Source organism: Mustela putorius, unplaced genomic scaffold, assembly GCF_011764305.1.
Source record: "Mustela putorius furo isolate JIRA1106 unplaced genomic scaffold, ASM1176430v1.1 tig00003853_pilon_pilon_pilon, whole genome shotgun sequence".
In the NCBI taxonomy this organism is placed as follows: domain Eukaryota; kingdom Metazoa; phylum Chordata; class Mammalia; order Carnivora; family Mustelidae; genus Mustela; species Mustela putorius.
The window spans coordinates 77,728,412-77,751,228 of record NW_025422005.1 but is presented as its reverse complement, the minus strand read 5'-3'; the positions used below and the strand labels follow the sequence as shown (position 1 = coordinate 77,751,228).

The following is a 22,817-nucleotide window of genomic DNA, read 5'->3' as shown; positions in this document are numbered from 1 at the left end:
GCTAGAACATATGTTCACTAAGGACTTAACATTTGACTCCCATTCAAGTGGCCATCATTTGATTATAATGTTCTTAAAAATTAATTTCTTTGTGAATGGGTAAACTAATAGAAAAATAAACTTTATACTTAATGTTGATACATGGATTGCTATACAAACGTGCAAGTCACTCAAATTCTAGAGGTCATAAAATATTCAAAAATAAAACATTTTATAACAGTTACCCACATATTTAACAATATGTGAGCATCTAATAATTGAATCAGTAACGTAAAAGGAGTTTTAAAAGACTATGGACTCTGAAAAACAATCTGAGGGGTTTGAAGTGGCGGGGGGTGGGGGTGGGAGGTTGGGGTACCAGGTGGTGAGTATTATAGAGGGCACGGATTGCATGGAGCATTGCGTGTGGTGAAAAAATAATGATACTGATATGCTGAAAATAAATAAATGAAAAAAAAATTTTTTTTAAAGACAACTAGTCAAAAAACAAAGAAAAAAATAAATTCTTCACTCATATGTGGAATTTAAAAAACAAAACAGATGAACAAAGAAATAAAAAAGGACAAACAACAAAAAACCCAGACTCTTCACTGTAGAGAACAAACTGGTAGTTGCCAGAAGAGAAGTGGGTCAGGGAAATGAGGGAAATAGGTGAAGAGCACTGAGTAATGTATAGAATCGTTGAATCACTATATTGTATAACTGAACCTAAAAGAATACTGTATGACAATTATAGTTGAATTAACACAATTAAAAAATAAATAAAATTTTTGAATTACAAAAAAGAATAAAAGCAAGAAAAATAGAAATTCATCACCAGATCAAATTGGGGATACAAGGGAGAAGTTTCCAAAAAATGAAAAGAAGACATATTCTCTGGTCCTGGGGTTTTAAATCGCTGAACTTCACATGAAATATATTACACTTTTTTTTTTTTAAGATGTATTTATCCAGTTTAGAGAGAGTGTGCGCGTGAGTGGGGGGAGGGACAGAGGGAGAGAAAGATTCTCAAACCAACTCCCCACTGAGCACAGAGCTGAATGTGGGACTCAATACCACAACACTGAGATCATGACCTGAACCAAAATCAAAAGTCAGATGCTTAACTGACTGAGCCACCCAGATGCCCCTGAAATATGTTACATATAAAAGAAAGTATCCACCAGGAATGCCTGGGTGGCTCAGTCATTAAGTGTCTGCCTTTGTCTCAGGTTGTGATCCGGGAATCCTGGGATGGAGTCCCACATCAGGATCCCTGCTCAGTGGGAAGTCTGCTTCTCCTTCTCCCACTCCCCTGCTTGTGTCCCCTCTCTTGCTGTGTCTCTCTCTGTTGAATAAATAAATAAAATAATAAAAAAGGGAAAGTATCTACCAAAAACTTGCTAGAACTAATACATGAATTCAACAAAGTCACAGGAGAGGATCAATTGACAGAAATTTGTTGCATTTCTATACACCAATAATAAAGCAGCAGAAAAATAAATCAAAGAATCAATCTCATTTACAATTGCACCAAAACCAATAAGATACCTAGGAATAAATCTAACCAAAGAGGTAAAAGATCTGCACTCTGAAGACTATAGAACACTGATGAAAGAAATTTAAGAGGACACAGCAAAATGGAAAAATACTACAGACTCATGGATTGGAAGAACATTGCCATATTACCCAAAGCAATCTACACAAAAGACCCTAAATAGCCAAAGCAATTCTGAAAAAGAAAAGGAAAGCTGGAGGCATCATAATTCCAGATTTCAAGCTATATTACAAAGCTATAAGAATCAAGACAGTATGATAATGGCACAAAAGCAGACACATAGATCAATGGAACACAATAGAGAACCCAGAAATTGATCCACAGCTGTATGGTCAACTATTATTCAACAAAGCAGGAAAAAATATTCAATGGAAAAAAGAAAATGTCTTCAACAGATAGTGTTGGGAAAACTGGACAGCGGCATGCAGAAGAATGAAACTGGACCATTTTCTTAGACCATTCACAAAAATAAATTCAAAATGGATGAAAGACTTAAATGTGAGACAGGAAACCATCAAAATCCTAGAGGACAACACAGGCAGCAACCTGTTTGACCTCAGCCATAGCAACTTCTTACTAGACACCTCTCTGGAGGCAAGGAAAACAAAAGCAAAAATGAACTATGGGGACTTCATCAAGATAAAAAGCTTCTGCACAGCAAAGGAAACAGTCAACAAAATAAAAGGCGACCTACAGAATGGGAGAAGATATTTGCAAATATTTTAACAGATAAAGGGCTAGTACCCCAAATCTGTAGAGAACTTATCAAACTCAACACCCAAAAAATAAACAATCCAGAGAAGAATTGGGCAGAAGATATGAACAGATACTTTTCCAAAGAAGACATACAAATGGCTAACAGACACATGAAAAGATGCCCAACATCACTCATCATCAGGGAAATACAAATCAAAACCAGGATGAGATACCACCTCACATCTGTCAGAATCACTAAAATTAACAACACAGGAAACAATAGGTGTTAGGATGTGGAGAAAGGGGAAATCTCTTATACTGTTGGTGGGAATGCAAACTGGTGTAGCCACTCTGGAAAACAGTATGGAGCTTCCTCAAAAAGGTAGAAATGGAACTACCCTATGACCCATCAATTGCACTACTAGCTATTTACCGAAAAAAATAAAAAATACTGATTCAAAGGGGCACATGCATCCTAATGTTTATGGCAGCATTGTCAACAATAGCCAAATTATGTAAACAGCCCAAATGCCCATCAACTGAGGGATAGATAAAGAAATTATGGCATATATATAGATAGATAGATATAGATATAGATAGATTGATATAAATATAGATATATAGATATAGATATATCTCACCATATATACCACCATATATATAAATATATAAAAATATATTTATATATAACTATATAATATATAATAAAATATTATAATATATTATAAAATATTATATATTATATATTATAAAATAATATATAATAAAATATTACTCAGCCATCAGAAAGAATGAAATCTTGCCATTTGCTATGACCTAGATGGAGCTAGAGTATATTATGTTAAAAGAATTAAGTCAGTTAGAGGAAGACAAATACCATATGATTTCACTCATGTGGAATTTAATAAACAGAAGAACATACGGGAAGGAAAAAATGATAGAGAACAAACTGAAGGTTAATGGATGGAGGTGGGTGGGGGGTGGGTTAAGTGGGTGATGGGCATTAAGGAGGGCACTTGTGACAAGCACTGGGGTATTGTATGTAAGTGAATTCTACTCCTGAAATCAATTTTAGCATATATGTTAACTAAGTAGAATTTAAATAAAAACCTGAAAAGAAAAAAATAATTAAAAAGTATGTACAGGGCGCCTGGGTGGCTCAGTGGGTTAAGCCGCTGCCTTCGGCTCAGGTCATGATCTCAGGGTCGTGGGATCGAGTCCCGCATCAGGCTCCCTGCTCAGCAGGGAGTCTGCTTCCTCCTCTCTCTCTCTGCCTGCCTCTCTGCCTACTTGTGATCTCTGTCAAATAAATAAATAAAATCTTTAAAAAAAACAAAGTATGTACAGCATTGTGGCTACAGTATACTGTACTGCATATTTAAAAGTTGCTGAGAGAGATCTTGAAAGTTCTCATCATAAGAAAAATAATTTATAACTCGGTATAGGGACAATGCTAATTAGACTTTTGGTGATCATTTCACAATGTATACAGATATTGAATCATTACATTGTACACCTGAAACCGCTATAATGTTTTAAGTCAATCATACCTCAATATAAAAAAATAAGCAAATAAACAAGCAAATAAATAGTAAAACATTATTTTAGGAGAGTATGTTAAGCTGAAGAACTTATTGGGAAAACACTTGATAAAATATATGTGATTAAAAATTACTAATCTTACTAAGTATAGAAACAATTTGAAAAATCTAAAAACTGTAACAAGTAGTAACAATTTCTGGTCAATATTGCTAATTATTCAACCTATCAAAATATATTTTTAACATACTTATTTCAAATAAGTCTGTTTTACTGTATTACTTTTCCAAAGTCTGAATTATCAGCTGATGTATAAGTATTAAACCAGCAATTTCCAGAGTGTTATACACTCCATCCTTACTTTTCTATGTGGAAATATTTTACTACTTTAAGAAGACACTGTAGAAAACAATCGCATCAATATACTCACTACCAGCTTAAGAAATAAAACACTGCAAATATGATGACACCTTTCTCTTGACCTTTCCTTGATAACATTTTTCTTCTACTCACCCTAAGGCCGTAGTTCTCAAAGTGTGGTCAACAGACAAGAAGCATCAGCATCACCTGAGAACTTCTCAGAAATGACAACACTTAGGACCCATCCCAGACCGAATGGTGGGGTACAGCCATCTGCGTTTTAACATGCTCTCCACGTGATTCTGATACACACTATGGTGAAGAACCACTACCAAAGGGGAATGACTAGGTTGAATTTAGTTCTTATCATCCCCATGATGTTTTTAAACTTGTATTGTGTGTATTAAGATACCTCTCCCCATTCCTATGGTTTCTTTGAGGAGTGGTTTTCCTTAACCCCTCCTGGATCATGTTCCGCCCCTGAATGGTGAGTGACAGTTGCTGGTTCAGGGCGTTGAACTAGGTGGGTCTATCAAATATGTCCTGAGAGTAAGAAATTCAATCCCTTTCTCTTCCTCTCTCTACCAGATTTGTGGAAGGCAGTGACTTGAGAGACAAGGGAAGTAGAGTTCGTTCTGCAAACTTTTCCACAGGTGATCTGTTCTAAAGTTTAGACTGGCACTAGAGCATTAGCAAGACCATTCTGGTTCTCATATTAAGCCATAGTCTCTCCTTTATCAGTAATGAAGGTGATAGTTTGGTTTTCATTTGCTGACTCTTGTTTGATTTCTGAACTGGCTCAGAAATTGAGCAGGAAAAAGGGGTACTATTTATCAGCTCTTCCCTAATACAGTACATATATTTCTATAAACAATAGATGGAGGTGTTTTACATTTTTTATAACTTCACATAAATGATCTAATACTGTACATATTCTTCCACAACTTGCTTTTGTGCTTTAATGTTTTATTTTTAAGATTATCCATTGATGATACATTTAGTCTACTCCATTTTCACTCCCATATAGAATTTCATCTTATGATTATACCACAGTTGATCCATTGTCCTGTTAATGGCCACTTAAAATTTTCCAATTACTTTGATGATTCAGATAATATTGATCTTATTCTTGTACACTTGTGCACTTATGGAAGGTTTTCTTAAAGTACATTCCCCAAACAGAATTGTTTCCTCAGAGAATATGGACATCTTCAACTTTAGTCAATATTGTCAAGCTGTTTTCCAAATGGACTGTAGGCTCCAAAGCAGTATGTAAGAATTCATCTTCCTCTACACCATTGCCAACACTTGTTCTCGAAAGTTTAAATTTTTCCATTCATTTGAGATGGAATACTTCTCATTGATGTAGAGATTGTTCCCTAAAACTTCTTCCATTCCACTATAGTGATAGAAAATCCAATTTTCAGTTGGACTAAGGGCCACCCAGAATAAAGACTGAATACACTTGCAAGCGTTCTTGCAGCAAGGTGAGGATATGTCATTTATTAGAAACAATGTGTGCATCTACTAAGTTGTGTCCAGTATGCCCGCCCTTCCCGTCTTCCCACTGACTGAAATGTAAACATGGTGGTGAACCATCTTGCATCCCAAGAACAAGGGCAACACCCCCAGGATGGCAGAACAAAACATAAAGTGCCTACATCTCTGATCGAAGAGTGACTTAAGAACTCCATGACTTCATGGAGCACAGCCAATACACCAGCCTAGACTTTCACTTGTGAGAGAAATATATATATTTCTTTATGCTTTTATTTTAGATCTCTATTACAAGCAGTAAAACTTATATCCTATATCTGACTATTAGTAAGTTTGGGCATCTTTCAAGTCATTGACCATTTAATATCTCTTCTGTGAATTGCCTTTTTATATCCTTTACCCATTTTATGTTCTTTATCCATTCCATTCTTTATAAACTCTAGATATTATTAGTTCATGATTGATTGTGTATTGCAATTAACTTTTCCCCATCTAAAGCTTGCCTCTTATGGTATCTTTTATTATATAGATGTTTTTCATTTTAATGTAGTCAAATTTATCAGTATTCTTCATAATTTAAGCTCTTTGTGTCTTATTTAAGAAATCCTTCCTACCTGAGGTCATGAAAGCTTTTTCTTACTTTCCAAACATTTGAAAGTTTTGCTTATCATATTTCATTTTTTAAAATTTCCCTAAGGTTGGGGCACCTGGGTGGCTCAGCGGGTTAAAGCCTCTGCCTTCGGCCCAGGTCATGATCCCAGGACCCTGGGATTGAGCCCGGCATCGGGCTCTCCGCTCAGTGCAGAGCCTGCTTCTATCTCTCTCTCTCTGCCTGCCTCTCTGCTACTTTGTTCTCTGTAAAATAAATAAATAAAATCTTTAAAAAAAAATTTCCCTAAGGTTGATTTCTTATTTAGTAAGAGCTAGGAATCTAATCTCATGTTATTCTATTTGGATATCCAATTGTTCCAGCAACATGTATGGAATATTTTAACCACTGGTTTAAAATGTTCTATGTCATAGCAAGTTTCCATATGTACAGTTCCATTTTGGGGCTTTCTTTTCTGTTCCATTAATCAACCTTTCTATCCCAGAGTAAACTCCATATTTTATTAATTTTAGATTCTCATTATAAGCCTTAATATTGGATAGGGTTAGACACCCATCTATCCTTTTCTTTAAACTATCTTGGTCATCCTCAGCCTTTTGTTCTTCTATACAAATTTCAGAATCAGTTTTTCAAGTTTCATTAAAATTTCTTATGATTTTGATTGAAATTACATTTATAGGCAAATTTGTGAAAAATCAACAACTATGATATTGAAGTTTTTCAATCATGAATATGATAAACCAGGACTAATTTTCACTGGTTTACAATAGCAAGTCTTTATGGATTGTTAAAATATTAAAATATTTCTCTACTGATTAGTAATTAGCTACTGCCCTTAGTCTGTATTCTTTACTAATTCCAATCAACTTTGACAATCCATAAAGGTGATCTTTTGTTAGAGTCATTCCTATATACATAATTTTTTTTGCTATTATAAGGGTATCTATTTTTAAAATGTGTTTCCAAATTATTCATTTATAAGATCATATTTTTGTATATTACACTTACATATATCAACTTCGCTGAACTATTTTTGTTTGAATAAGTTTTCTGTAGGTTTTTTTTCTAGATAACAACCACATTATATATGTATTGATGGCTTTGTTTCCTGCTTTCCTAATACTTACACTTTTCCAGCTTTTTTTTTTATATGGCTAAGACCTCCAATACAGTGGAGAAAAGAGGCAGTTATAGTCACCAAGCTTATCTTTAGACTTCATTTTTTTTTTAAAGATTTTATTTATTTATTTGACAGAGAGAGATCACAAGTAGGCATAGAGGCAGGCAGAGAGAGAGGAGGAAGCAGGCTCCCTGCCGAGCAGAGAGCCCGACGCGGGACTCGATCCCAGGACCCCGAGATCATGACCCGAGCCGAAGGCAGTGGCTTAACCCACTGAGCCACCCAGGTGCCCCTAGACTTCATTTTTGAAGAAAATGTTTTTCAGTGTGTCATCATAAAGTCTGATATTTGTTACAGGTTTCTGGTAGACAGAAGTTCCCTTCTGCATTGTTGTAATAATGGAACCATATTGTGATTAATAGAAAGACACTAACAGACACAGAGAATATCAAGTTTAATGGCAAAGGGAAAAGAAACCTACAAAGGTGGTTTTATAAACAGAAGATAACATTATTCTATCAGATAGAGGAAGGACTTCCCAGATCTTCCAAAGTTTCCCATGGCAATACAGCTATTGGACAATACCACAAAGTATTTTCTGCTTTTGGTATAGGCTTTTTATTCTCTTGGTCCTGACTCCTGGAATATATTTTTATGTGCCTGCCAGCTGCCCAAATGCAAAAAACCAGTGCAAAAACACTTTCAAAACCTTATATTTTTTTCTTGGACAATTAAGTAAAGCAAAGGTTAGTTTCTCAAACTATCCCTGCAGGAGATTCTGGCTTATCTAGCTTGAGGCCCAATTTCACATCCTCTGTTTCTAGATTACCAAGAGCTGTTACATGAGTATGTGTTGAATATTATTGAATCCTTCTTCTTAATTTTGTTTTTTAAAGATTTTTAATATATTTATTTGAAAGACAGAGAGAGAGATTGAGAGAGCATGCACAAGCAGGGAGGAGGGCCAGAGGGAGGGGGAGAAGCAGTCTCCCCACAAGAAGCCCTACGTGGGACTTGATCCCAGAACCCCAGGATCATGACCTGAACAGAGGCAAATGCTTAACCAGCTGAGCCACGCAGGTGCCCCTTAATTTATTTAGATGATCATTTTTTTTCCTTTTAATCTGTTACTATGGTAAATTAAAGTAATGAATTTTAATGCTAACTGGTTTAACTTTCAAAGCATGCTGGATTCAGTTCAAAATTATTTCATTTTGCATTTATGGATCATGTTCATAATGTAGTTTGACCTATAATTTTCCTGTTTTATACAGTCCTTGTCTTGTTTTGGAGTGAAAGTTATACCAGCTTCACAAAATGAGCTGAAGCAAATGGCTTCTTTCTATAATGTCTAAAAGTGTCTATTAAAGAGTGGGATTTCTAAGGGTGTCTGGGTGCCTTAGTCAGTTAAGTGTCTGCTTTCAGCTCAGGTCATGATCTTGGGGTCCTGGGATCAAGCCCCACATCAGGCTCCCTGCTCAACGCGGAGTCTGCTTTTCCCTCTCCCTCTGCCCCTTCCCCTGCTCATGCTCCCTTGCCCTCTCAATTAAATACATAAAATCTTAAAAAAAAAAAAAGTGGAATTTCTGCATCAGAACTTATTTATAAACCACCTATGCCTGTTTGTGTGGATGTGTATTGTGTTCTTGCGGAAGTGCTTTAAATTAGTAATTCAAGTTCAATAACTGTTATGTCTATTCAGGTTTTCTAATTCTTCACGTGTCAATTTGGTTGCTGTATTTTTCTTTTTTCTTTTTTTTAGAATTTATTTGTTTGACAGAGAGAGAGAACACAAGCAGTGGGAGCAGCAGGCAGAGGGAGAAGGAGAAGCAGACTTCCCACTAAGCAGGGAACCCATGCAGGTTTGATCCCAGGACCCTGATCATGACCTGAGCCAAATGCAGATGCTTAACAAACTGAGCCACCCAGGTGCCACAGCCGCTATATTTTTCTTCAAAGCTGCCCATTTTGCCGAAGTTCTCCAATTTGTTAATCTAAATTTTATATTGTCATCTCTGTTATGTTATATAAGTATGTAAGTATAAACTTATAACTTATAACATATATATATATAAGTTATAAGTTTATACTATAAGTTATAAGTTTATAAACAATAAAGTTTATAAACAATATTGAGCAGAAAATAGATATAAGTATAAACTTATAACATATAAGTTATACATATATATAAGTTATAAGTTATATATGTTATATAGGTTATATATATATAAGTTATAACTTATGTGAGTTATATATATGTTGTAAGTTATAAGTTTATACTTATATCTATTTTCTGCTCAATATTGTTTATTCATTTTTTAAACCAATCTTGGCAAAATTTTGTCTGTATTAATGATCTTCAAATAATCTGCTTTTGATTTTTTTGATTCTCTTTATTGCATCTTAGTCTTTGATTTTATTTGCTTTTGTTTTGCTTTTATTATTTTTTGTTAGTGTTTACTAATTTCCATTATTTTTTTCATTCATGAGTAATTTTTTAAAAAACATTTTTTGTGTAGACTCCATGCCCAGCCTTGAGCTCAATGTGGAGCTTGAACTCATGACCCTGGGCTGAAATCAAGAGATGGATGCTTAACCAACTAAGCCACCCAGGCATCCATGAATAATTTTTTTAAACTTTTTATTTAAATTCCAGGTAGTTAACATAAAGTTTAATACTAGATTCAGGCGTACAATATAGTAATTTAACACTTCCATACAACACCTGATGCTCTTCAGAAGTGCACTCCTTAATCCCCATCACCTATTTAACCAAGCTCTCCACCCTCCTCCAATCTGGTAAACATCAGTTTGTTCTCTATAGTTAAGACTCTGTTTCTTGTTTTGTCTCTCTCTCTCTTTTTTTAGCCCTTACTCATTTGTTTTGTTTCTTAAATTCCACATATGCATGGATTCATATGGTGTGTGTCTTTCTCTGACTGACTTATTTTTCTTACTTAGCATAATACTCTCTAGTTTCATCCATATTGTTAGATATGACAAAATTTCATTCCTTTTTATGGCTGAGTAATATTCCATGGTATTTGTATACCACATCTTTATCCATTCATTAGTCGACAGACACTGGGACTGTTTCCATAATTTGGCTATAGCTGATAATGCTACTATAAAAATGCTTGTATCCCTTTGAGTCAGTATTTTTTATTTCTTTGAGTAAATACCTAGTAGTGCAATTAGTGGATCATAGCCATGAGTAATATAAAAGTTTTTTAAGTTTCTGAATATATGGAGTTTTCCAAAAGTTTGTCATTATTGTTCATTTCTAACTGAATTATATTCAGAGAAAACAATCTATATGATATTGATCCTTTCTTTAGTATTGGTTAGGATTTGCTCTGTACTCTAGTATGTAATCAATCTTTGTAAACATTTCTATGTACCTAAAAATACTGTGTATTTTCTGATTATTGGATGCAGGATTCTAGAATTGTTCATCAGATCAAAGATGTCATTCAAATCTTCCGTATTAATTTATTTAATTTATTTCCTGCTTGATTGGTCAACTTTTGAGAGAAGTTATTTAAATCTCAAGTAGTAATTGTGGATTTGTCATTTTTCCTTGTAAGTTTCAGTTTTTGCTTTATTATTTGATGTTTTGTTATAGGTTTCACTTATTTATCTTTTTGCAGGTTAGATCCTACTGTTAATCCAATTCCTAGCTCATTCTAGTTCCTTGGCTCCCAATGTTTGAGAGTCCTTAAATGAGGTTATGGTCCTGAGGAAACAGGGTGATAAATGAGAAGGATTTCCCTAGCTGAGTATAATATACCATACTTTGTAGTCATTATATATTGCATAACCATTTTAAATTATGTACGTGGTCTCAATTACCCCTTTGTAAAGAACCATCAGAAGAGGTCAGTTGAGCTTCCAGAAGGTCTGATGTGACCTTGACCCAGCTAGATTTAACCTATAGCAACTAGTTTCAAATTGTCTTTCACCTTTATATAAAATTTTAAGTTTTGACCTTCACAGGCCTGCTTTTTTTCACTCTTTCTCTCTCCATGCTAATTAGTAGGATTCTAGAGCTTACTCTTGGGAATGCAGGGCCTCCTAATGAACAATTGTTAGTAAAAGAGCCTCAGAAAGATGAGAATATTTTCTCTCTTTCCTTGTAGCTACTTGCTTTGTATCACAAAGGTAACTTTGATAAAGGGATAAATCAAGAACATTTAAAAACTATTATTTTTTTCTCCTATTAAAAATTTAGACTTGTATGAAAATATGTCATTCTATTTTCTCTTAGAGCTCTCTTTACAAATGTTATTTCTAAAAAACAAACAAATAACAAAACATGGACTTGCCAGTGCTGCTATATCCTACGAGATATAACCTGTAGCATAAGCAATGTCAGTCTGCCTTTCTAATCATTGCCTTGTTTGATAAAAGGGTACCCACAAATATGCTTTAAATTAACATCTCTGTTTTGCTGAAGATTTTTACATTTATATTTATAAATTCTGTTGTTGTTAGTCAAAAAAGAAGGTTTGGGTTTTCCTCTTCTCCACCATTCATATAATTTCATGACTCCCCTTGGATTCTCTATTCAAAGAGTTTGAGAGACTTTGTTTTGTTTAAAATAAGACCCACTAGAGAGGCACCTGGCTGGCTTAGTCGGTGGAGCATGCAACTTTTGATCTTGGGATTGTAGTTCAAGCCCCATGTTGGGCTTAGAGATTACCTTAAAATAAAATCTTTAAATAAATAAAATAAAACATACCCACTGTAACTTTTTCCCATCTTCCTACTTTCAACCCTTTTGTGTCTTTATGCTTTAATTGTGACTCAATCCAATCTGATATTTAGTTTTTTAACTGACAAGTATAATACACTCATATTTATTATGCTTACTGACATATTTAAATTGTTTTTGACATCTTATTTTGTGGTTTCTATTTGCTTCCTTTTTCTCTTTTCCTGCCTTGTTTTGAATAAATAGCTTTCTTGTCACCCTCTACTGGTTTGAAAATAATACACTAGAGCGCCTGGGTGGCTCAGTCCTTAAGTGTCTGCCTTCAGCTCAGGTCATGATCCCAGGGTCCTGGAATCGAGACCCATATCAGGCTCCCTGCTTGGCGGGAAGCCTGCTTCTCCCTCTCTCACTCCCCCTGCTTGTGTTCCCTCTCTCTCCGTATCTTTCTCGGTCAAATAAATAAAATCTTTTAAAAAGAAAATAATACACGCTATTTCTATTTTATTTTACTAGAAAAAAATTCTTAGCATGAATATGTGTATCTAATGCTATCATCTATCTATATAATTTCTAATTTCATCCTCTATGTCAAATATAACCTATCTTTTATATTTTCACTTCTTTATCTAAGCTAGATCCTAGGTGATTTTTTCAGAGCTATCTTCCAATTCATAATTCTCTTTAGTTTGTCTGATCTGCTATTTAACTCATTTATGGAATTTTAGATTTCAATAACCAAGTTTTTCTTTTCAAGAACTTCTTTTGTTCCTTTCTGCTCTTTCCAGCAGTCTTGATATTTTCTTATTCTTTCTCTTATTTTTTATTCTTTCATATATTTAATGATTTAAACATACTTCATAATCTGATAGTTCCGGTATTTGAAATGTGTAAGGGTTCTGCTGCAATTGTTTTCTGACTCGTTCATGGTAGATTAGTGTTTTTCATAATTTGGATTATGAACTCATCTTCACAGGATTTTTATCTGTGGGAATATTGTAAGTCTTAGTTGAAATGTATCCTCCAGAGAAATTCTGCCTTTGTTTCTGCCAAGCTTGCTAGGAATTGTTACCAGCCTAGAATGATATTGAAATATAATGTTTTCCCTGATAATTTTAGTGTTACAGAGGTAGCATAAATTCAAGGTCCTAAACCCTTTTCAAGGCATGCTGTGGATTGCAAATTCTTTTTGTTTTCTTTCTTTTTTTTTTTCTTTCTTTTTCTTTTTCTTTTTCTTTTTGACAGACAGAGATTACAAGTAGGCAGAGAGGTAGGCAGAGAGAGGAAGGGAAGCAGGCTCCCTGCTAAGCAGAGAGCCCGATGCGGGGCTCGATCCCAAGACCTGGGATCACGACCTGAGCTGAAGGCAGAGGTTTTAACCCACTGAGCCACCCAGGTGCCCCTGGGTTGCAAATTCTTAAGGGAAATATTTTTCTCCCATCTAGAGCCCAAACCCAAACAGACAAATCTCCATATCTTGTCTTTCATTCTATACTTTCTCCCTAGACAATATCTTCTTTTTTTTTTTCTTAAAGATTTTATTTATTTATTTGACAGAGATGCAGGCAGAGAGAGAGAGGGGGAAGCAGGCTCCCCACTGAGCAGAGAGCCCGATAGGGGCTCCATCCCAGGACCCTGGGATCATGACCTGAGCTGAAGGCAGAGGCTTTAAACCACTGAGCCACCCAGGCCCCCCTCCCTAGACAATATCTTCTGAACAAAAGCGTCATTTGTTTCTGCCAGTGACACCAAGATTTTACATATCTTCAGCACAGATTCCCAACCTTTGAATTCCAAACCCTCGTATCTATCTACCTTTTTGAATATTTAAGGTACCATCTCAATCTCCACTAGTTCAAGATCAATAAAGTTTATGAACTTCCCCTCAAAACCAGTTCTCTTCTAGTGTTTTCTATCTCAGTGAATGGCATGACTATCCATACAGCTGTTCAAGCCAGGAATTCAGGAGCCATCCTTGACATCCCTCTTTTTCTCATCCTACCCACCCCCAACTAACCCATCACCAACCCCTGTCACTTTTCCTCTTAAATGTCTCTTAAATCTACTGATTCTCCCCATATCCACTGCCTTCAGACTACTTCAGGCTACTACCATGCTCTTTAGCCTGGACCACTGTACTTTTCTTACATTGAATGAATTTATCCAAACAGAGATTGGATTGTTTCTCTTTACTGCTTGAAACACTCATTTATTAGTGTCACATTCATAGCTCTTAAGTACTTAATATTGTCTATGCAGCTCTGCATGACCAGCCACTGTAATTCTTGGAACCATTTTCATTTCAATGTCTTCTCTGTGCTAGCCATATTAGCCCTCGTTGTATTACTTAAAACCACAATTCTCTGTCTTCCCATGCAGCTTTGGTACATGCTATTTCCTTTTTCTGGAATGTCAGTCCCTCCATCCCCAACTTTATCTAGTCATTATGCAACTCATTCGTCATTTCTCTATTCAAACATTATTTGTTCAGTTCTCATCCCTTTCTTTCAATGTCTTTATTTATAACAATATATTCATTGCTGTGGTTACATGCTTGATGTCTGTTTTTCCCCCTTGGCTAGTCAGATCAGGAACTATTGTCTAGTTTTGCTTATTACTTTATCTTGAGTGCTGGCATAGGCCAGAATGTAGAAAGTGCTTAATAAATATTTCTTGAATGAATAATGAACATTAAAAAAAAAATAAGATTACAAATACACATCTATTCATTATAATCCAAAGGTAAAGAAGAAGTGGATAGAGTTACAGATAAAATAAGTGACAACTACATGGGGGATCCATTATACTATTCTCTCTACTTTTCCATGTTTAAAGTTTCCTTAAGAAAAGATTATGCAACTTACAAAATCAGAACACTTTATTTGAGTCTTTGGATAAACAGTGAATGTAATCTTAAAAATAAAATATTGGCTATTGTCGAGAGTGTTGCTATAAACACAGGGCTGCATGTATGCCTCTGAATTCACATTTTTTAATCCTTTGGGTAAATACCTAGTTTATTTAATTGCTGAATCATAAGGTAGCTCTATTTTTAACTTTCTGAGGAATCTCCATACTGTTTTCCAGAGTGGCTGCACCAGTTTGCATTCCCACCAACGTGCAAGAGGGTCCCGTTTCTCTGCTTCCTTGCCAACACCTGTTTTTTCCTGTTGTCAGTTTCCAAATTATGGAAAGAGCCCAAATGTCCATCGACTCATGAATGGATAAAGAAGATGTGGTATACATACACATATACATATATATACATACATATATATGCACACACACGCACACACACACACACACACAACAATGGACTATTATTCAACCATAAAAAATAATGAAATCTTGCCATTTGCAATGACATGGGTGGAGCTAGAGAGTATTATGCTAAACGAAGTCAGTCAGAGAAAGACAAAAATTATATGATTTCATTCATATGTGGAATTTAAGAAACAAAACAAATGAACGCCAGCGGGGGGTGGAAAGGCAAACCAAGAAACAGACCTTTTAGTATAGAGAACAATCTGGAGATCACTGGAGGGGAGGTGGATAGGGGGTGGGTTAAACAGGGATTGGGTATTAAGGAGGACACTTGAGATGAGCACTGGGTGTTGCATGTTAAGTGTTGAATCACTAAATCCTACACCTAAAACTAGTATTGCATGGTATGTTAATTAGCTGGAATTTAAATAAAACTTGGGAAAAAAAAATATTGGCTTTTCAGGGAATGAATATTTCGTTTAGCTAAAAAGAAATTATACTGACCTGAAGATATTTCGGTAATGGTTAATTGGGCCACTTAATGCTCCAGGCTGGGAGAAGACATAAATATAAGCTTCAAGATCTTCTGTTGTTAATCGGCATCCTTTTCTTCCAATGCCAGTGCTGTGACTGGTGAACAAATGTTTCAAAGCCTAATTTAAGTGAAAAGAAAATAATTAAAACTTTTTAGTTACCTCACCATAAACTAAAGCTTTGGCTTTTGAAAGAGAATGGTCAGTGTGAGTGACAACTCCCCCCTTCTGCTCTAGCCAAGTAGAAGACCTCATTGTTTACAAACACATTAGACACATTTTTGCTTTCCTGGCCTGACTTTTGATATTCTTCCCTTTGAATCCCCCATGTACACTTCACCTTTAGGAAAAGCAACCTGTCTTTCTTGGTGCCTATTCACTTTCTACAAGGCTAAACTCAGATAGTATCACCACTCTAAAGCCTTCCAGAATATTCTAACAGTAGTTGATCTGTTTACTGACAACCAATCTATTCTCCCCCCACAACTGTATGAACTTTTTTTTAACCACAATCCAGAGTAACAAACACATTTTATATCATGATCCAGTCTATACTCCTACACTTACATTTCTGAAACAAAAGTTAAAAGAAATATCCCTTACTCTTATTATAGTGTGTAGTGATATTTTCAACTCACTTCTGTTCTACTTTATTTTTAAAAATTCAAATTGCAAGCCACTAGACTGATTTCTTGACTCACGAGTGGGCCCCACCCACAAATTTAAAAACACTGCTCTCTACCCGCATGTCTCAAAGTGTAGATCAAATCACCTGCATCAGAATCATTGGGATTCTTATTTAAAATGCAAATCCCTCAGGGCACCTGGGTGGCTCAGTCCACAAAGTATCAATCTCTTGATTTCAGCTCAGGGTCTCAGGGACCCTGATCTCAGGTTCCTGGGATGAGCCCCATGTCTGGCTCCATGCTCAGTGGGGAATCTGCTAAGGATTTTTCTCCCCTCCCTCTCTGCTCCTTCTTCTCTCTCTCCAAAATAAATAAATCAGTCCTTAAAAAACAAAATAAAATGCAGATCCCTCAGCCCCAAAACACACCTGCAAAACTATGAAATGATTTATGGGGGAGGTGATTAATTGAAACATTATTTGTAATAGCAAAAGACTGGAAACAAAATTTCCATCAGTGGGAGGTTGGTTGAATAAACTATGGTATAGCCACATGATGGTATGTGTTCTGAATACTCCAAGAGAAGATAGAGATGATTACTGTACTATGGAGTAGTTGATCCCCAGGACATAGTTTTAAGGGGTGTGTGTGTGTGTGTGTGTGTGTGTGTGTAAAATTGTGTTTATAGTATGTTATCTTTTGTGTAAGAAGGAGTAGAAAAATACATACACATATGCCTATATTTTCTAAAAAAGAAACCATAAAAAAAAAGAAACAAAAACTAACCAAGCGGTTTCCCTACTGAGAGGAGGAAATAGGATAGAGACAGAGAAACAGGAAACAGAGACCTAAGCGAGACCTCTCTGCACCTTATAGTAGAATTATGACTAGAACCGCTTAAATGGTTTTTATAAAATATAAAAGCTAAGCAAAACTTTGTAGTCTCAATTTTGCTTTGGAAATTCGAATAAGAACTTGTGATTTTTTTCACTCTAAAAATACGTATGTATAAATTCTATCCAATGGAAATATCTAGAAGCAATAAAAACCCAGTAACAATGATAACCTTGACACCAGGACTATGGTTTCTAAGTAAAATTTCCTACCAATAGGAGCCCAAGTTCCTTCAATGAATGTCTGATTCCAGATCTGCAGCAGCAAATAAAAAAGGAACCCAAGACATTAAGAAAGCAAGCTATTACTGACTGAAGATTTATGTCAAAAGGACATAGGAGCCAACCAGATGGAGTTTCCACTGGCCTAATATGAGACAATTTGAGCATCAGAAAGAACTGTAATTGATTGATACATGCCAAATATATTTTCAAAACTCACGAGCTCATAATAATATGGAAAAAAGAAAACTTCATTGGTTATCATTGGAGAGTTCTAGGGCACCAAGTCATTACTCTGGAAGTTGTTTATAAAGGTAAAGAATGAAGCATTTATCCTGCCATTCTTATGTGAACTGTATTTCAAAATAACCAAACAGTAGATGTGGACAATTCCAGTTAATAAAAGGAAGAATTCCAGTTAATATAAGCAGATAAAAATGATAGAATTAGGAAATCACCATTTTGCAAATCCTAATAAAATAACGGACCGAGGCAGTGATTATCAGTGTACGCTAAAATTATTTGGTGAAATGTTAGGAAATTTAGATAGTCTGACAACTCGTGAGCCCTCTGGTCAGTGCTAGTGTTATGAAAGCTGAGAGAACTAGACCTTATGTGCTTCCCTGATATAATACATTCAGAAATACACAGCACCACCTACAAGTATTCTCATCAAATTAAAAATCAATCTGACCACGTCTCTAGGTTAGTATCATCCATGAAGAAGAAACAAGGGTTAGCAGAACAAGTTAAATAACACCATGATGAAGTAGTTAGCCAAATCCAAAATGTGGGTCATTCCTCAGGACAAATGACCAAATTTCCTCAATAAAAAGATGTGGTTAAAAAAAAGAAGGAACTGTTGTAGATTGAAAAAACTATAAAAATCAAATACAGTGTGTAGACCTTGTTTGGTTCCTGATTCAAACAAGTAAAGTGTTAAGGAAATTTGAATGGAGAGTCAATGGAACGAAAATTTGAATATTAAGTCATAGTAGGGAGTAATTATTCATTTTGTTAGGTTTGATAATGGTATTGGAGTTATGCTTTAAAAAAAAAAAGTCCTTTTCTGTCAGAGATATATGCAGAAGTATTTCCAAGTAAAATAATATTGTCTATTTTAGAGCTGCCTTAAATACCTAACACCCCGTTAGATAAACAAGAAGCATTCGATAGACCTTCAAGAAATAGGAACAACACATGACTCCTGGTTGTCCACGTATATGGTACACAATTCCTGCATGCTTACTTTGTTTCAGGGTTTTGTTTACACCCAAAGGCCTCCACTTCTGCTATGTCAAACTCTCTCACCTGGCATTCATATTCCCTTGTCTCCCCATGGAATGTTCTCTGAAAAGAGATATGCCTATAGGGGCACAGGCTCTTAGAAAAAATTGAACAATATCCAGTCATTCAAATATACAGAGACTGTAAAAATAAGCCTATAGATTAGGTCTTAGAAGCATGTATTAAATATTAGCATTTGTCTATATTTCTTTCTGAAGAATAGATTTTGAAATGTTTTTCATTAATATAAATACATTATTTGTTTGACTCATTTTTTTCTTACATAGGAGGAAATGCCTAACAGTGGACAGCATATCACAATAATCAATAAATGCATATTTTAAACAAATCAGACAACATAAAAAGGGCCAATTCTTTCTTTTTTTCTTTTTATTTTAGTGCCTCTGTATAATTTTATTTTGTTTTGACTTCCTAATTTTGTCATCTTCTTGGGCTCCAGTTTTTCAGTTTTATTCTAAGGGTATAATTGACCTATAGCATTATATTAGTTTCAGGTATACAACATAATATATATACACATATACATAATAAATATACAATGTATATTTATATGCATTGCAAAATGATCACCACAATAATTCTAGTTAACATCCATCACCATATTTGACTTACCTTAAAATCATTTATTGAGAACATAAATTCTGGGAACCATGGTATTTGGAAGAAGTAATAATGGCTGGATCTGAACAGCTGGACAGGGTGTCGTAAAATATATTCTGAAATTAAAGTGCTACGTTAGACCTTATCCAAGGTGTATTCATCACTTACTATTGAAAGAAATTAAGGCAATTTCACCTTTGAGATGAAAAAAATCCACAAGTAAGCCGTTGTATATTCTCTTTGGAAAAATTTCTTTAAAAAAAATTAACATATAATGTATTATTTGTTTCAAGGGTACAGGTCTGTGATTCATCAGTCTTACACAATTCACAGCGCTCACCATAGCACACATCCTCTCCAATGTCTATCACTCAGCCATCCCATCCCTCCCACCCCCTCCATCCAGGAACCCTCAGTTTGTTTCCTGAGATTAAGAGTCTCTTACAGTTTGTATCCCTCTCTGCTTTCAACTTTTTTCATTTTTTCCCTCCCTTCCCCTATATAAGCCTCTTTTTTCTCAAATTCCTATCAATGGGATCATATGATAATTGTCTTTTTCTGATTGACTTATTTCACTTAGTATAATATCCTCTAGTTCCATCCACGTCATTGCAAATGGCAAGATTTCAGAGGTTTTGATGGCTGCATAATATTCCATTATATATATACCACCTCTTCTTTATCCATTCATCTGTTAATGGACATCTGGGCTCTTTCCATAGTTTGGCTATTGTGGACATTGCTGCTATAAACATTGGGGTGCATGTGCCCCTTCGGATCACTACATTTGTAACTTCGGGGTAAATACTCAGGTAAGGTAGATCTATTTTCATCTTTTTGAGTAAACTCCATACTATTTTCCAGAGTGGCTACATCATCTTTGGAACAATTTCTATGTTCTTATATTTTATTATGGATATTTCAAGTGTTTAGAAAGTTTATAACCCTTTAAATAAAAAGAAAACTTCATTTTATGAAGTCTTGACTCAGAAAAGAACGGGAAACCCAAACGACACTGCTTTTTCTCCAAGGTTATTATCAGTAACCTCACACTTTTCCTAGGGATATACGGGGAGGTAATTTTCTGTTTTTGTTTTTTTTAAGATTTTATTTATTTATTTGACACAGAGAGAGAGAGAGAGAGAGATCACAAGTAGGAAGAGAGGCAGGCAGAGAGAGAGGAGGAAGCAGGCTCCCTGCTGAGCAGAGTCCGATGATATAGGACGCTGGGGCCATGATCTGAGCCAAAGACAGAGGTTTTAACCTGCTGAGCCACCCAGGCGCCCCAATTTTCTGTTGTTTAAAAGACTTTCTTGGGGTGCCTGAGTGGTTCAGTGGGTTAAGCCTCTGCCTTCGGCTCAGGTCATGATCTCAGGGTCCTGGGATCAAGCCCTGCATCAGGATCTCTGCTCAACGGGGAGCCTGCTTCCTCTTCTCTCTGCCTGCCTCTCTGCCTACTTGTGCTCTCTCTCTCTCTCTGTCAAATAAATAAATAAATAAAAATTCTTTAAAAAAAATAAATAAAGACTTTCTTTACAGGGGGATTTGAATACCTTATTCATTGGGCCTCAACAGAAACTAAAGTGTTTCCGTAAGTTTATACTAGAAAATTCATTCATTCAGGGAATATTTGAATATCTACTGTGTGTGAGGGGATTTAGCAGTCAACAAGACAGAAGAGGTTTCCATTAATAAGGGGCTTATACAGGAACGCCTGGGTGGCTCAGTTGGTTGGACGACTGCCTTCGGCTCAGGTCATGATCCTGGAGTCCCGGGATCGAGTCCCGCATCGGGCTCCCAACTCCACAGGGAGTCTGCTTCTCTCTCTGACCTTCTCCTCGTTCATGCTCTCTCTCACTGTCTCTCTCTCAAGTAAATAAATAAAATCTTAAAAAAAAATAAGGGGCTTATACAATAAGTATTGATACTTTAAAAGATGATTTTAGATAGCAATAATATCATAAAGAAAATTAAAACAAGGTAATCTGATTGAGAGTGATGATTGGGTGTTGTGGAGGACTATTATTTAGCAGAGGTGATCAGAATAGGCTTCTCTGGGGATGTGATATGTGGACTAAGTCCTGAAAGGTAAGAGGGAGGTGGCTATGCAAAGATCTAGGGAGAAAATCCAAGAACAAAAAGTAGGTCCTGGGCTGGGCACATTTAGGAAGAAGAAAGAACGTCAGTGTGGCTGGTGTGTAGTGAATGAGGAGGGAGAGGTTGTATGAGATGAGTCAGAGAGCAAAACAGAAATCTGGTCTGGGAGGGCCAGAGGAGATGGACTTTTAAGGGCTTTGGAAAGACACTGAAGCTTTGAACTGGTGAGTAGTGTAATCACACACATTAAGTATGCATACTTATTTTTTCTTGTGCACTATGTATATATAATTTTTGCTATAGAGGTCATCTTTTTTATTTCTAATTTTGTAACTAACATGGCTAGTGTTCACATAGTTGGAATTTTTAGAACTATAATTCTCAGATAAGTGGAGATAAGTTATGCTATACTTTTTGTAAAGTCATCATCGAACAGAGTTTATTCAGCCCTGCCTTAAGAGATAGCAATATAGGGACGCCTGTGTGGCTCAGTTGGTTAAGCAGCTGCCTTCGGCTCAGGTCATGATCCCAGCGTCCTGGGATCCAGTCCCACATCGGGCTCCTTGCTCAGCAGGGAGCCTGCTTCTCCCTCTGCCTCTGCCTGCCGTTCTGTCTGCCTGTGCTCGCTCTCTTCCCTCCCTCTCTCTCTAGTAAATAAATAAAATCTTAAAAAAAAAAAAAGAGATAGCAATATAATTAAGGGTTAAATACAGGCATATTACTTGAAGACCTTATATTAAGCTGACTAAGGTTGAACCTAATCTGAATAAAACAATTCCAGAAATATTTCAAGAATCTTCTTGCTGAAACGATCAATTACAATTTGTCCTTTTAGCAACATCACAAAAATAACCTTTACTCAAGGATCCCAATCAATGGAATAAGCATGTAAGACCACTTTTGCTACTTAACACAACTGAGAAAAATACAGGGAATTTCAGTTCAGAAATGAGACAAATGGATCTATATCTAAAACCCAACTCTTGGGATGCCTGGGTGGCTCAGTTGGTTAAGCACTGCATTCAGCTCAGGTCATGAGCCCAGAGTCCTGAGATTAAGCCATTCATTGTATTGGGCTCCCTGCTCAGCAGAAAGCCGGCTTCTCCCTCCGCCACACTTGTCCTCTCTTGTTCTCTTTCAAATAAATAAATAAATACTTTTAAAAAATAAAATAAAATCCAACTCTTACACTTATACAATATTT

General features: G+C 35.8%; 1 protein-coding gene across 1 annotated transcript in view; it reads right to left on the bottom strand.

The window, feature by feature from the left end:
* The window catches only part of EPHX4 (epoxide hydrolase 4), a 43,251-nt gene that overhangs the window by 3,275 nt on the left and 17,159 nt on the right, over positions 1–22,817 (bottom strand). The window contains exons 5-6 of the mRNA XM_045064848.1: positions 19,529–19,632; positions 15,839–15,987 (exon numbers count right to left, since the gene is read on the bottom strand). Coding sequence (XP_044920783.1) covers positions 15,839–15,987; positions 19,529–19,632 — 253 coding nt within the window. The remainder of the gene's footprint in view (positions 1–15,838; positions 15,988–19,528; positions 19,633–22,817) is intronic.